The sequence below is a fragment of the Parasteatoda tepidariorum genome, chromosome 9, assembly GCF_982258835.1.
Source record: "Parasteatoda tepidariorum strain Cologne lab strain chromosome 9, Ptep-v5.0, whole genome shotgun sequence".
Classification (NCBI taxonomy): domain Eukaryota; kingdom Metazoa; phylum Arthropoda; class Arachnida; order Araneae; family Theridiidae; genus Parasteatoda; species Parasteatoda tepidariorum.
This window is the reverse complement of record NC_141763.1, coordinates 100,460,523-100,477,730: the sequence shown is the minus strand read 5'-3', so window position 1 is coordinate 100,477,730 and position 17,208 is coordinate 100,460,523. Positions and strand designations below refer to the sequence as shown.

Sequence of the window (17,208 nt, the reverse complement as noted above, 5' to 3'; positions counted from 1 at the left end):
TATTGAAATGTACAGGTTTAAAATTTTCTACAGTGAAAAGTTTTCGGAACTTCAGTATTCTAAGAAGTATACAAAAGCTAGACGTTAAGAACGTATCCAATGAGCGAGCAAAGCGAGCATTGGATTGCAAAGCAATCTGAAATGAACTGCGAAAGGAGTTCCGGTGGTGGGCGAGCGTCAGCGAGCAGGGGGCGAAGCCTCCTAGTTAATATAATTTTCAAACTTGATTGTCATGTTTTAACTTTTCCTTTACAGCAAGCTTAGGCAAACGACCTTTAGTGGGTCTGTAGAGTTGTAGGTTCAGGCACTAGGTCGCGGGACCGCACCGGTTATCGCGGGTGATGGCTATGTCGTTTCCGTGTCCTCAGCGGCCTGGGTCCTTCGGACCTCCAGAATGCTAGGGATGATTATTTTACACAGTGGCCATGAAAAGCCGTAAACCCGCTTAACGAGTCTACTAACCAGCTGCTGTGACCAAACATTCCAATCGAGCTGTGACGGCTCAGGGCCTCCCAATGAGGTGTACCGGGTTCGAATCCCAGCGATGACTGGTCGATACAAATTCTGCACCCAGCTGAGACCGACTACAGTGCTGACGTATCATATGGTAGACTCAGTGGTAGACGAATCATGGGTGAGAGTCCTCTTGACGTCAGACTAACAGTGGGAGGTTTTCGTGGTTTTCCTTCTATATGTAACGCAAATGCGGGTTAGTCCCATCTAAAAGCCCTCCACGAAATCAAATTTCTCCCAGTACTTGATCCAGGAGTTCCCTCGTCTTCTGGATTGGTTTAAAATGACAAGACTACGGGGTTGAATATTAACTGTCGTAAACCCCAAAATTGGGTCGGCTGCTCAACGACGCTTATAAAATAAAATAAAAAAACTTTATGATCGCTTTGCTGGGTGGGAGGAAAATAGCAAAATGTCTGCTGAATTATATCAAATAATTGCTATGCCGTTAATTGAAAGGTTATCAGGTACTTTGTTCCTTCGCATTTATTAATAACACAACTTGCTTTACTTATTTTTATTTCGATGTAAAAGGAAAAGGGATTTATTGAAACTAGTTTTGACGTCATTCGTTTCTCCCGTCGCCTCTTCCTCGTTCTAACCTATTTATTTGTTCACATTTTACTTTAGGTAAGAAAAATAACCATTTGATTGTAAGCGTTGGTGGTATAACGGTTAGCATAGCTGCCTTCCAAGCAGTTGACCCGGGTTCGACTCCCGGCCAACGCATGAATTTTTGTTTTGATCATAATAACATTTATTTGATTAAAAAAAACTTTGCTCTTTACTCATTACGTAGCAAACCTTACGAAGTCTTTTTCAATATTTTTAAATATCTCCTGTGTAGTAATCCATTAGTTATTTCAAAAGTTAATCTCAGCGTTTTATGTGTCTACTATTCCAGTACAGGTGATAAGGTATAATGAAACCAACTCAAGGAGATTTTAAAACGTAGTTAAGCTACCCGGAGACAGTACAAAGAAACAGATGAAAAAAAATCTGAATTTTAGATGTGGCCCACCACTATACTACCTCAAGCCTTTCATTAAATTTTGTAAGCTTTGCAAGAAAACGCAAAATAATAGTCTCCATCCTATTTGAAACAAATAACAGTCTGATAACCTTTTTCACCGTTTTTCCACGTCCCCTATAATTATTTTACTGCAGAGTGGATGCATGCATGCCGAAGACATGCCATCGCAATTTTGATCCTCTGCAGAGGGCTTTAGTTGACAGCCTCTGACGAATGAATTTCGAAAAAAATTTTGAAGGGTTATATACTATAGAATATACTAATAAAGGTATAAAATATTATATTGATATGTTTGGTGATTATTAAACCTGCTCCAATACTAAGTAGTTTTAATGTCGATACTTAGGTAATAAGTTTCTTAAGCCGTACTGGATAATGCACCGGAAAAAATTACTTGATAGGGGTAAATTTTGACAACTATGAGTTAACCGCGAGCAATGGCATTGTGGCGTCATCACAGAAGTGTCCTTCATTAAAATGCAAGGAGCGGGTGGAAGAAGCCGATCAGCCAAATGCAAATCAGCTTTCCCGAACGGCGCGAGCCTACACTCAACGAGTATAAAAAGCAACTCGCCGTTCGATTTTAAGAAATTTCTGGATATTGATTTTATCGATAATAATAGGAGCTTCAGTCCGATCACAGCTTTTATCCTAAGCGACTGCGTTCTTTCGAAACATTTTAGTTAATCATATCTAGACGAACTCTGCACCAAAGAAGCCCGGCTACCGGGGAGGGAGTCTTCCCCAGGGCCGTTTTATCCATTAGGCACTGTAGGCAACTGCCTAGGGGCCCCTCCACGTTCAAGGGCCCTGGGCTACAGAGAAAAAAATTGACAATGTTTCTTAAACAGTAAAAATTTAATTCGAAATTTCAATGACGATTGTCTTGCTCTGTACATTACATCGACGCTATTTTAGTACATTTCTGAACGCATTCCAAATTAGATATTAATATTTTGGTAGTTAGTTCATATATAACGCAGTAATATAACCGCAAGCAATTTTATCGCGGTAATTTTAACGCCGACTATTCAGATGACTATACAGCAAGAGCAGCTTTCTAAACACAACACGCTTGAAAAACGCGCAAAATTCTACGTTGTGAATGCACACTTACTGTTCTGGTACCTATTTTAGATTTTTAATTTCACAGAGAGAATTATTTGACGACTACGAGACTAAGGCAAATGAGAAAACTGATACTCAATACAGTGATGAGAATCAGCGTGTGCGAAAAAGGAAAAGGCATCACGATGACGGACCTGCAAAAGAAGTTGTGCTCAGAGGAAAAGAGAAATTAAAAGTTGATACATATTTGCCAGTACTAGACATGCTGCGTACAGAACTGTCGCGGCGCCTAGAAGCTTACCGGGAAATAAATGATCTGTTTTGGTTTCTAACAGATTTCTCGACAAAATCCGACGTTGAAATTAGACAGGCTTGCACAAAGTTTAAGGAACATTATTTCGAGGATATTGAGCCTGAGTTTATAGACGAAATGGTGCAGTATAAATACTTCATCTTACAATTAGAAGACTCCGGAAGAAAAAAATTGTGCCTGCCGAAGAATCTTACAAACTGATTATTGGTAACATGGCACAATCAACTTTCCCGAATGTAATGACAGCTTTGCAAATATATAGAAGTCTAATGATTACAAACGCCACTGGTGAACGAAACTTTTCCAAATTGAAATTAATCAAAAGCTGTCTTCGTTCAACTATGTCTCAAAACCGTTTAAATTCATTCGCCATAATGGCAATTGAAAATAATGTATTGGAAAAGGTTAACTTTCAGGATGTCTTGAACGATTTTGTAACAAAAAAAGTTAGAAGAGTTAATATTTAAGCTTATTGTATGATTTTTTTTAAATGCATATATTAATTACTTATATTCTTTTCGTTTGATTCAATATTTTTATTGAATAATGTGATAATATACCTATGTAGTAAAAAACAGCGTAATTATGAATAAAGTGTTGTGTTAGCGAAAAAATATATTAGGAAGTTAGAAGACGGTAGGGGGAGGCGAGACGAGCATTGCCTAGGGGCCGCGACATGCATAAGCCGGCTCTGGTCTTCCCCACTTGTAATTATTGTAAATATTTTTATTTTATCTTTTACATTACTCTTTTTATTATCTCATGTATCAATTTGCGACTTATTTTTATATAACCCAGATAAAATGTTTCAATTGTACATACTGAGATTTAACCTTATGTTAAGCACAGCACCTCCCTTCCCTTCCATTTCGATGAAGGAGCAGATATCCGACTAGGATAGGTACTCCGAATATACTTGAATAGTTAGTAGTGAAGCTTGAAATTATTTCAAAACTTAAAAGATTTATTTTTGAAAATAAATCTTTTAAGTTTTCAAACCAAAATGTTAAAGCTAAGGTTTTATTTTTCGCCACATTTTGATAACTTTACAGTATTTCACATAGAATTTACAAATTCAGAAAGAAAACTAGTTTCTATGGTTAAATAAGTCAATTTCTTTAAAAAAAAATTATAAAAAGAAAATTAATATCTAAAATTAGTAAAAAAATACTTCGATCTTGAAAATCATTGGCAATAAAAATTTAACCAATTGAAAATTTTCTAGCAAAGTAGTAATTTTTAAATTAACATTTTAACCAAGTAATCTGTTTTTATTCTTTAGATAATTCTATATTTGAACAGAAAAGTCTGCGAACTTGAAACAGGATGTATATACATAATTCCTGTAGATATAAGTGTGCATATTTATTTAAAAAAATAAATATAAAAAAAAAACTAAAATAAATATGAAACTAGTTATTTTTTAAAAAAAAATGAAAAGTAAAATCTTCTTACTTTTTTGTAAAATATTAAATTTTAATTATTTCAAATGTGAACAATTCACTTAAATTAGTTACCGTAAAATAATTGGTTAATTTTAGTTTCTTCCATTTCTTTTAAATTTCTTCCATAATTCTGGAAGAAATCCATTTCTTCTGGACAAAATGCTAACCTCTATAGATATATTTTACAAGTTCCCAATATATTAGAACAAATACAAATTAAGAATAAATATACAGAATAATTAGAGGATCACATTTGTTCTATGATTATATTTTAAGAACACTACAACACAGCAAATCCACTACACAGTGATTCTAAAAATAAAAAAAAAATTATTACAATTTCAGCAGAATCAAAAATATTTCAAAATCGAAATCGTATTGCGTCTTTACTTTTATGAGTCTTGTAATGCTAAATTAAAATCAATTTCTCTCGGAATGCTTTATTACATGTGGATGAATGACCGTGTAAATCTAAGCACGTTCCCAGCAGATCACCGAAGTCAAGCATCACTGGCTGCTGTCAGTGTGCGGGTGGGTGGCCACTTGGATCGGCCTGAGCAGGGACCGAGGGTGTGTGGTATTGGTCCTCGTTAAACTGTTCTACCGTAAAGTGCTCGACTTCGCGTGCAGGTTGTCGGGCTACCGAAGCAAGGGTGCCATCCCCTCTGCAGAGGATCAAAATTGCGATGGCATGTCTTCGGATCATCCTCAGGGATGTTTCCCAGACCGTCGCCAATGTGCAGCTCTAGTGTGACGTAAATGAACAACAACAACAAATCTAAGCACAGATGGAGTTATGGGTTAAAATTCGTCGTCCGGGTTACAATTTTCGATTGATTTTAAAGCAAAAAAAAAAAAAAAAATATGAAAAAGCACACCATCCAATATTATTATACTAATAGTGCTTACAATATAACGCATTCTTTCACATTAAATTTCAACGAAACAAACAACAAATGAATTCGGAAGACATCGCAAGCATGCTATGACGTAAACGAAAAAATATCTCGAACGGTGATATTTTAGACACATGTAACCAAATAAGGGATAGCACTCAAAACATAGTAAAGTTGGCACTTTATTTATGTTTTGATATTAATTTTCTTAAAATTACTTGTAAATGACAGAAAACTCTTATGAATGGTGAGGTTGCGCGTAAATTTAAACCAAAGTCACAATTGGCGATCGAAATGGGCTACAGGTGGCGTAGAACAGAACTCTTTACCTATGGCAACACTTTGCATGCTTCCAACCCTAGAGTTTGAAGAGTCATAGAAGAAGGAATCTTGATTTTCACACAGATTAAAATCTTTTATAAGTTGGGAAACTTTATGGAACGGAAAACTACATTAAACATAATTCGAAAAGAACATAATTGGAAATTTAAAAAGATATTTTTATTAAGTAAAAATATTGAGAACAGGGAAAACATCGTAACCTATACAACTGAAAAGAGGAGGAGAGGGAAGGGCCAAAGGTATGGAACTGGTCATCTCACCAGATGGCGTATTCGAGCGTTGCGATTGCCTAAAATAAAACTTCCTAGCCTGTTCACACATCGCCTCGTAATAACTTTTCAAACAAAAATAGAAAACCTGTAATATAGCCGATGACCAGAAGCATTTCCAATGCCAGACCAGACAGCAAATACCGTGTCTGAGAATTTCTTCTCTGGGTGGATAGCTCGCTTCGGAGTACCAGATGTAATAGTGTCCGATCAAGGCACACAGTTCGAAGGCAATCTGTTCCAAAATTTGGCTCGATTTCTTGGGTGTGAAAAGAGATGGACTTCAGCATACAATCCCTCATCAAACGGAATCGTAGAACGATTTCACCGGCAACTCAAGTACACTATCAAATGCCACGCTGCTGACCGCTGGAGTGAAGTTCCACCAGTAATTCTTTTGGGCCTTCGTTCCAGTTTAGTTTACGGCTGTTCTTTAAGACTGCCTGGAGAATTTTTTAGATGTCATACAACTGATTTACCACAGTATCATGATTTCCTAAAAGTTTTACGGGAATATATGAACAGATTGCGTCCTGCTCCAACATCTCGCCACTGCCACAAAGACATTTTTGTGCATAAGGATTTATTATCGATAAGTCATGTTTTTGTTCGACAAGACTGCGTGTGCAAGCCCTTACAGCAACCGTACGATGGACCTTATGAGTAAAGCCCGGAATTTCAGGCAATAAAAAATGCAAAAAGAGGCAGGCAAAAAGGCATTTAAAAAGCTTGTTGGTAATGCCTAAAAGCCCATATACGTATCCAAGGTATAAAAAAAGTTGCTAGAAGTATCCGGTATACCTACATATTCATTTCACTCGACTGTCGTAGCAATACTACAAAAGAAGTGGACATAATTGCACAATAAAAACCTCAACTGCGTAGGTGCGAAATAAAAATTGAAAACTCGTACTTACAATAATATTGTATGCAGATTTATTCTGATGATTGGTTGTTGTTGCACATCACAACTAGATGCTTTTTCAAATCTTCAAAAGAGAAATTTTGTCTCCTGTCAGTCAATATAGTTTTAAACTAAGAGAAGGATCTTTCTACTTCGATAGAGGTTAAGGGCGCGTACCTAAAACAACTTGCCATGGTAGGAGATATGGTAAAAGTTCAACTGTAGTATCACCAGAAAGTACTTTTGCAATGTCCTTGATGCATTCAAAGTCTGTATTTGCAGAGATGACGTTTTCACATTTCTTCCTTATTCTGTCACCGGCTGGTCCAGGCACAGACATTAGTTCTTCAATAGTATTGTCGAAAATCTTTAGTGACTCAGACAAAGACATATTTCTTTTTTCCATGTGTTCAATAGCTCCAGGGAGCTTCCCAAAATAAGTTGAAATAAATGTCAGTTCATTTTTTATTTTAGAACTGCTAAGCAGATTTTTACTTTTTCTTATGGATATTGCCTCTTCATCCGAAAAGCTGGTAAGGACTCGAGTAACTTCCTCAAAATTTGTGCAGTAGTATGAGACTGCTGAAATCCATGTTCTCCATCTCGTAAGGATCGGTTTAGGAGGTAATTGAATGTCTGGTGCAATTTCTTTGAACACTTGAACTCTTGAAGGGGCTTTCACAAATATTTTTTTCACACTAAAAACAAGCGAGTCTACCTCAGGATAGAGACCTCTTACTTCCTCTGCTATGCTGTGAAATGCATGAGCAAGGCACGTTAGATGGATCATATTAGGAAATAAAACTTTTAAGGCATTTCCAGCTTTTTTCATGTAGGAGGCTGCATCTGTAAGAAATAATAGCACTCTTTCATATTCAGTACCATTTGGCCAAAGTAAAGCCAGTGCATTAGTGAACAACTGTGCAATTGTAGTACTGTTAGTCTTTTGCAACTGTTCAGATGTCAAGAAAAAGATTTTATGTTTTTCAAATGGGTCCATAACACCAACAATAACATTCGCAACATATCGTCCAGTTACATCTGTTGATTCATCTATAGATAGCCATATGTTTTTCGTTCCGATTTCATTTTGAATAGTTTTAAGAACTTCGGTGTAACAGTCATCTAAATAAGTTTTCCTTAAAGTTGATTCACAGGGCACACTTTGATTCGTATATTTTTGCAAAAGAGCTCGTATGCTTTTATTTTCAAGTTTCCATAGCGGAATGCCGGCATCTACAAATGATATGCATAAATCCATTGCAAATTCCGATTTACGAGAAGATAATTGAAAACAGGTGGGAATCAGAGTCGGTGTTTTCCCATCTTTTTTATCTTTTGCTGTTTTATGCTTAGATGTCTCCAAGTGCTGAGATATAAAATACCTCTTCTCAAAATTTACTGACTCCTCGCATGCCTTCCAAAACAGAATGCTCCCATCAGTAGTAAACACATCCGACCCAAACTCTTTCACAAAATTGTCCAGTTTTTTGCTTGTGCAGGCTTATACTTCAGGCATTTTTGAAATAACTAGTACTAGAAAACTTTTTCGTGCTCCTGCTACAATGTGCTCAACCAGCTTGGTGAATTCGTTTTGTAGATAAGAGAGCATACGAGTTATTCGATGGTGTAGGGCAGGGATGGTGAACCAATGGCACGCGTGCCATTTATGGCACGTGACACAATATTTTGGGCACCCCACCGATCGCAATTGTTATTGCACTATGAATTGTTATTACACGAATGTTATTACATTATGAAGCATGTGTAACAATTAAATTAAAAATCACAAAAACAAACAAAATAATAAACAACTATTAATAAAAAAATTAACAATTAATGCTAAAAAAACAATTAATAACCATAAAAAACAAGTTAACAGTAAGTAACTAGCAAAAAAAATTAAGTCTTTCTTAAACTAACATCTTACAACCTAATATAAGTTATTTGTCATCTAATCTGCAGCAACAGAAGTCACACTGATGTTACTTTAAGTTGAATTACGCCTATAACTGAGACATTGCAAAATGTATTTTTTTTCAATGTAAATAGTTTTGAGTTGATAGTATTTAGTATTATTATTTTCCCAATAATCACGAAGTCAAAATTACTTGACGGCACGTCTATGACATCATTAAACAGTTTTTTAGAAAAAATGGCACGTTGGTGTATAAAGGTTCGCCACCCCTGGTGTAGGCTATATGGGCCGTAAAGTAAGAATAAATTCTATTGGTTGTAAGTAAAAATAACTCCTATTGACTGTAAGTAAAAATAACTCCAATCTTTTCACTCCCTTTCTCTCTCTCCTTACAAAGCGCATCGGGCGAAGGTGACGCCACGTTTTCTGACGCCACGACGAAGGTGACGCCACGAAGAGGAAATATTAATAAGACAAAAGGAATAAAGTCCTAATCTCTACAAATGCATTACAATACGTCGGATGACAGTCAACCATTTCTGTACTTCAAAATTTCTTCATTTTGCGTTTATGCTCGGTCAAAAGCACAAAAAGCTTTGCAGAAAAATTTTAAACTAGACAGAAATAGGCATTTATGAACAAAAGGAAAGAAAAAGGCATTTTCAGAAGAAAACGTTTAAAAAAGGCAGAAAAGGGCATCTATGGCATTTTGCCTGAACTTCCGGGCTCTACTTATGAGGTATTACAGCGTTATGAAAAATTTTATAAGCTCAAAATTGAAGATAAGGAGGTCAACATAGGTATTAACCGCCTAAAACCCTCTGACATTTTGAGTGGAGTTGACAATGCCAGAGAACTCCGTTTTTTATTACCTTAATGCTGGTATTATGTTTATAACTGCATACATTGTTAATGTTACATTGTGTGTAATTGTTTTTTTTCTTCTTTCAGACTGGAAGGGGAGTGCCTGTGGCGTTGCGGTCTGATTTGCAAAGTCCGAATCTCTGACGTTGGATTACGTCGCTTGCAGCCGATAATCGTTGTATGACGTAGACCTCACATCTGAATGGAGATTTCCTCGGAGTATATGCGAGAAGTAAGAAATCGGCGAAACGCGCACAGGATGCATTTTGATATATCTTGGCCGCCTCTCCACAGCTCGCGCTCTCTCTCTCCGTCGGTTCGTGAGTAACTAGCTAGCAGTTAGGCATGTTCTTGCCGGTTACTCATTTGCAGCTTTTTCTATGCTGCTTGAATGTTAAAATGTTTATTTAAATTTACTAAGTTCTTAAGATAGTTGTTTATTTGAACTGGGAGTGCTGTTTATGGAGGAGTGACACGACATAAACCTGTAGTTCTTTCTCATGAACATTTTCAGGTGGAAAGTTATACAGATTTCTTCCCAGAGTTCAGGTGGGATTCTACCAAGTGTACCAATCTCCACAATGTCAACGCAAAGAATTAGCACTGACAAACGCCTTTGGACAAACCTCACATTTATAAGGTTTTATATTCAAATAGCGATTAACATGCGCTTTCAAACTTTTGAACAACAGTATTTACAAACAAGAAAGAAGAGCAGAGTTCCACGATGGAAGTTCAAATTATGTTTTTAATGTATTTTTTTATCATAATGTTCACACTCATAAGGGTTTCAAACCGTTGTGATGATCTTCAAAATAATCTCTACTTTCAAACCTTTTTGGACATAAGTTACAAGAATACTTTTTTAATGGGGTGCATTGTACAGGGATGGCGTTTAAAATCTCTGGCACACATAAATTTTGTATTGCATAAATTGGCAGGGGTAGCCTGATTTGGCAGGACGCTGGACTCACGACGGTGAAGAGGGGAGTTCGAATGAATCCGGCCGATGACTCCCCGTGTGGTGCACGTTAAATCTTTTGGGTCACAAAGTCCTCTATGTTTCTATAACAAATTATACCTCTGAGGGTACTGGATCAGAAAATGATTGTTCTCTGGTTCAGGTCAAAATTAAGATCAGTGAATGGATAAATGGGTGTATGACTGGGTCCACCCTATAAACGAGTGTCTCACGGATGGGTGTTGCAGAAGCAGAAGTGTCGAATTCTTGGCCATAGATGGCGTCACTAGTAAAAAGAACAATCGCACACCGTCTGCCTTAATGGCTTACGACAACAGCAACAAAAACATTGCATTAGTATGGCTTAATTTCAATATGTACACGGTAGTGAATATCCAAAGAGACCTTATTCGAGTTCAACATATTGTACAAACATAATGCTTACGAGTTTTATCTCTTCTTCAGCGCCACCTGTTGACATAAAATGATATTTCCTACGTGGAGCTATAACAGGCATAAATTCATTGTCACATACATCACAAAGATAAGACTTTTGACCACAAGAGGAGGAGATTTTAAGTGTCTTATTAACTGTACAGAATGTTTAAAAAAAAAAATTATACATTTTTCTTATTTTCTAGGAATTGATGTATTTCGCAACAGATCATTTTCTAGCCTTATGTCATAAGATGAAGGAATTCTCGGTTTTAATCATTTGATATGAGATTAAACTTTTTTTACAAATACCACAGTCCCGCAGTGGACTGATCGTTAAGACACGCTTCCCAGCAGATCACCGAAGTCAAGCATCACTGGCTGCGGTCAGTAAGCGGGTGGGTGACCACTTGGATCAGCCTGCGTAGGGACCGAGGGTGTGCGGTATGGGTCCTCGTTAAACTGTTCTACCGTAAAGTGCTCGACTTCGCGCGTAGGTCGTCGGGCTACCGAAGCGGGGGAGCCATCCCCTCCGCAGAGGATCAAAATTGTGATGGAATGTCTTCGGATCATCCTCAGGGATGCTTCCCAGACCGTCGCCAATAGCTCATTGTGCAGCTTTAGTGCGACGTAAATGAACAACAACAAATACCACAGAAATACTATTTATTTTTGGTGCTTATATTTTCATTTGAGTTAGCACCTTTCTTTTATTTTAATTTTTTTAGTAGGATTCAAAACAAAGCTATTTTATAATCTTTTGTTTCCTCAGGAGTTACACCGAAAATATAAACCTTCAGATCCTCATATAGTATATTTTCTAAATCTATACTATTTATTACGCTTTGGGTTGACATATTAGGCAGTTTTTTATTAATGTTATTTAAACAAGTTTTTTTGTGAATACTTTTTAATATTCGCTTTTTTCATATACCTTTCAGGGGTTAGATGAGGTGAATCGGGTCCAAATCCCAGCGATGGTTGGTCGATACGAATTCCGCATCCGGCTTGCACCGACCACAGTGCTGACGTAAAATATCCTCAGTGGTAGACGGGATAGAGTCCCCCTTGCCGTCGGGCTAACAATAGAAGGTTTTCTTCTCCATATAACGCAAATGAGGATCAGTTCCATCAAAAACTCCTAAACGAAGGCAAATTTCTCCCAATACTTGATCCAAGAGTTCCCTTGTCTTCTGGATTGGGTTCAAAATAACGAGGCAACGGACTTGAACATTTGTAGTCGTAAACTTAAAATTGGACCGACTTTTCAACGACGGTTAAGAAATTTCAAATTTTCTTTCGGCAATAGCTTCAGCTTTCTAATTCAACCCTGAAATGTTTCCAGAAATCTTGCCGAAAATATCAACTCTTCTGTAATTTTCTTCAAACTTTTCACTTGAGAATTGTTTGTGACATTTTTGTATATTTCCCACATTTATTGTTGTTTTCCTAACATTTGACTTTTTATTTACGATTTTAGGCTGCGAATTCTTAGCATTTATTTTTTCATTTGAAAATTCTCTTTACGACATTTTTATTAGTCAATATTAACTTCATTTCCACACAAGTTTTATCAGAAATATTAACCGAACTTTCCACTCGTAAATTTCCAGCGAGTGTCCAGTTTGTTCCATTTTTTATATATCACTAAACGACACGTTAGGTACAGTTTTTTTTAGTTTTCCGATATGAATTTCACGAGAAGTACCAATTTTAACATTGTCAGAAATTTTACCAAAACTCTCTTCTCGTAAATTTTCTGTGTTTGTCACTGCTCAGGAGTAAAAATTCTTATTTTTAGTAAAGAATTCTGAGAAATACTTTTAATTTAAAAAACTTCCTACAGTGGATTGATCATCGAAGTCGAGCATCACTGGCAGCCATCTGTGAGCGAATGGATGATCTTTTTGAGTCTGCGAAAGAACCACGGATGTCGGTATCGGTCCTCGCTGAACTCCTCTTTTTAAAAAGAATAACAATAATTTTTTAATTGCTTTTTATGAATATTTGACAATCAATAATTAATCTTCAAAAACTAGAAGTACTGTTCAAATTTTTGAAAAAAATTTACTATTTATTTTTGAATGTTTTTACATAATGATTGTAAAAACAACTGCTCGAAATATCTGTGCATTCATTTGCTATTATGTATCCATTTAAACATTTTCTATGGTTTTACAGTCTTAAAGAATTTAATTCTAAGTTTCTAAAATTAAAAACTAAATTTCTTTTATATAAAACACTTATAAGATATCTGATTCATTATAAGCATCTGTGAGAAATAGGCTCAAGAGATGAGGAGGCGTTGGCAATTTAAGAGAAGTCCTAAAAAATTTATTAAAAAAGAAATTTATTAAAAGAAGTCCTAAAAAATATTATTTAAGTTCTAAGAAATATTTGTGGTGGATCTCAGGTGAAAAGGTTATGATGAAAGTGAACAAATTTAGAATTATATTAAATCTTTCATTGTTGTTTTTCAGTGGCGCCATCTATGGCTAAGAATTCAACTTCTGCAACACCCGTTGATAGAGTGGACTCATTCATTCATCCACACATCGCAGTTTTGACCTGAACCAGAGAACGATCCATCTCCAATCCAGTATCCCCACATGGGAACATGAAGGACTTTGTGACCCGGCAGATTTAACGGGCGCTGGTCACCATTTACTACACGAGAAGTCTTCAGCCGGCTGGATTCGAACTCCCGTTCACACGAACGTGAGTTCAGCGACCTGCCAACCAGGCTATCACTGCCATATGATATCTTTTATAGAGTCTGATGTCGTAGATACTTGAAAAGCTAAAGGATAATACGGATCTCGAAAAAGACATTCTGCAAATCCAAAAATTGGGAGACAGTCACCAAAGGGAGAGGCATGTGGAATAGACTTCTGGAGAGGGCCACTGAAGAAGATAATTACATACATTGAGTGAAAATAAGAAACAAAAGTTTTTTCTAATTTTATTGTATATAAAATTGAACATTTATACAAAATATTGTCACCCACGTGACCCTGTAGGAAGTTAAGTAATGGCACTTACAATTAGAATTCGATTGTCACAACAGTAGCTGTATCCAGTCATCACATTAAAAAATGTATAAAAAAATATCCACAATTGTTGTGACAAAGCGATAAAAAAAAAACTTTAATTTTAAACCTAATTGACGGTACTGACTGTTAATCTAAATATTACTTCAATTTTGCTTATCCAATGGAATACATGAGGCAAGATAAGAATGTGATTTTACATTTTTCTAAAGCATTTACAAAATAACAGAGCTGTGGCCAACAATTCAGACTCAACTTTGATTCCAGTCTAGAATTCCTAGAGTTAGAGATAGAGTGGTTAGAGTTCCAACTCTGACTCAGTTCCTAGAGTTAGAGATATTATCAAGTGGTTGAGTTCCAACTGTGACTGTAGTCTAATTTTTAAAAAAAACAAAAAAAAAACAAGTACAACATAAAAGAAAAAAAAATCAAGATGAAGTTAGTATCGTCAACTAGAATTACTAAATATTTATGTTTGAAACTGGGAATGATAAACAGAACATCACATAAATGATTAAAATTTAAATAACACAAGAAACAAAACACTATACTCAAATGGAATGTGTTTTCAAATAAATAAGATATGTATAACTTTGAAGAATTTTCAATTACAATTTTCAGTGTTTCTTTTTTTCTTACAAATACATATAAAATTTGATTTAAACATTTTAAAGACAGATAAAATATTTTTTATTGAATTAAGGAATCAGATTTTTTTTTTAAATGCACTTCTTGCACCAAAAAAAGAAAGAAAAACAATACACATGCAAAGACTTAGTAACTTAAATTTAAAATTTATGTTAAATAATGTTTGTTATTTAATGGCAGAGATTGTGGTTAAAATTAAGATATTTATGAATTAATAATTTTAATTTCAACCACATTATTAGAGGTTTTATGGATATTTCACTGACTTAATGTGAATAAATAAAACTTAATAAAAATATCAAATTATTTCATTTTGAAAACAAAATTCTAAATATATATATATTGAAAGAGTTTGTAATTGAAGCATGCTTGAAGTATAATTATTATAGTTAATGCTTTTTTATCACAGAGAAATTAGAAGCAAAATAAATTAAAACTATAAATTTTATAAGTCAATCGTTTTTTTACACAATTTTTTTGAATTTCAAAATGATCAGTTTTGAGGTGATTCTGAACAAAATTTTTGAAATTTTTTTAAATTTCTCAGCTTTTTCTCAAAATTTGGGATTGCCTTTTGAAAGAGTTTAATAATGCAAATGTAGCATGTTTCATGCACATTTTTCATTTGCATATATTTACTTTATTTTTAATTTAATTTTTATAAAATGGATATCTTTTCAATAGTGCAATTAAAACAACTTCAAAACCAATACAATGCTTAAAAAAAATTGCTTTTTGATGTCGAAATTATTGTAAGATCAATAAAATAATCGATCCAACTATTCGAATTTTTTTTAACTAAACCAAAAATTAAAAGCATTGATTAATTAGCATTATAAAAAGTAGCCCGAAATTATAAGGGCACAACAAAAATAACACTTTTCAAAGCAGATCCAAGTTGCCACTAAGCCAAAACTAAAAGCTATTTAGAAAAATGGAGATGAGCCTGAAATGCAGTTGATAGAGTGACTAGGAGGATAAGTGCACTTTTCTCTCACTGGATGGCAATAGTTATCATGCAAGCGATGATAAAAAGGTGATCATTGAACAGCTGTCAATTTATTTCTGACTGCAAAACCTAAAGAAGGGTCCAACTCTTGTCAACAGCTATGGAATTCTCAAGAAAATTTGGAAATATTAGCAAAATTCAATGAAACCTAAAAAACCAAGTGAACTTTATCTGAGAGTAACTGTGTTGCAAGACAACTCTAGACCTTAGACATTAAAGGAAGTAAATAACTTATGCATAAATTCAAATGGGAAGTTCTAAGCCACCCACATTACAGTCCAGATTTGTTCCCCTATAACATCCCAATCTTCAATCAGCTCTAAAAAGCACAGTCGATTCACTCATTTCAAAAGGAAAAGTCAAGGTGTGTGTGTACGCAACAAGTCTAAACAACAAACAGCAAATGGTTTTTTTAACAAGCATAGGAAAAATGCATAAACAGTCATAGGTAATGCTTTTGAATTTCAATAAAAAAAATTGCATGAAATAACCTCTTTCCCGATATTTATTAACAATACCTAATGTTTAGAAGGAAAAAAAATTCCAAAATAAACTTTTGCACAAAATCACCTCAATATTAAACATTTTTAACAATGGATACATAGCAACGTCAAAATACTTTTTCTTAACATAAACAGTCTTCAATCAAAACAAGAAAGACTCATTTAGAGAGGGGGCTCTAAAATAGTACCATCACCAAGTTTCATCGAAAAGAGGAAGAATGGAACAGTTCGTGGAGGAACCGTTCCATTACGGATGAGCAGATTCTTATTATAAAAAATAAAAATAAAAAACGGAAGAATCGCAGGAAAACGGAAACCATCACTGGACAGGAACTGAACCAAAAACAACTTGGCAATCTCTCTGCTGCACACTAAAATGAAGGCACTTCTTTATAAGGGTCTTTTTGATAGCTTTGTTGGATCATAGTTCTGAAATTGCCATTTTTGCCTCGATTCGTCAGAACATTCTTGCATTTGGACAGACTGCTTGTCTTCACTCATCTCTAGACACTGACCACTGCTTCCGTGTTGTAAAGTCTTGCTCTGAAACATTAAATATTCATCATTTAAAAAATAACGTATTTTAGAAGCTTAAGTTAAATGTAATATAAGAAATTGAAATGCACTGAGGAATAAGAACAGAATATAATAAAGTCATATAAAAGAAAGAAGGAGTTTGAAAAGTAATTTAGACTGTTTTGTTGGCCAGTCGAGTAAATTGAACCAGCCGGAAGATATCGCTAATACAAAGCAGAATGCCTGGCCCGACAGTAGATTTGTCAATAAAAACAATCTATAACTTGAATTTTATTCCAACAAAGTCCCAATAAAAATAATAAAATCTTTTATTGTGTAGAAAAATAAACATAAATTATATCCCAGAAAAACATTCCCAAAAACTATAAGATATATTATCTCAGTTCGAAAATGGCTAACCACCTACAACCACCCTGTCAACATTTAAACTGACCGGTATGAGATAAAAAAAAAAAACATGTGTCAGTTAAACTAAATACCTGGTGCAGGTGTCACATCAT

At 35.1% G+C, this 17,208-nt stretch overlaps 1 protein-coding gene and 1 non-coding gene across 3 annotated transcripts in view; one reads left to right on the top strand and one right to left on the bottom strand.

The window, feature by feature from the left end:
* Positions 1–1,170: 1,170 nt before the first annotated feature.
* On the top strand, positions 1,171–1,242 carry TRNAG-UCC (transfer RNA glycine (anticodon UCC)). The gene has a single exon. It is a non-coding gene; the product is annotated as a tRNA-Gly (tRNA).
* A 12,665-nt stretch (positions 1,243–13,907) lies between these two features.
* The window catches only part of Pgant9 (polypeptide N-acetylgalactosaminyltransferase 9), a 125,392-nt gene continuing 122,091 nt past the window's right edge, over positions 13,908–17,208 (bottom strand). For both annotated transcript variants that reach the window (XM_043046810.3, XM_043046811.3), the window contains one exon: positions 13,908–16,714. In XM_043046810.3, the coding sequence (XP_042902744.2) occupies positions 16,562–16,714 (153 nt within the window). In that variant the 3' untranslated portion in view covers positions 13,908–16,561. The remainder of the gene's footprint in view (positions 16,715–17,208) is intronic.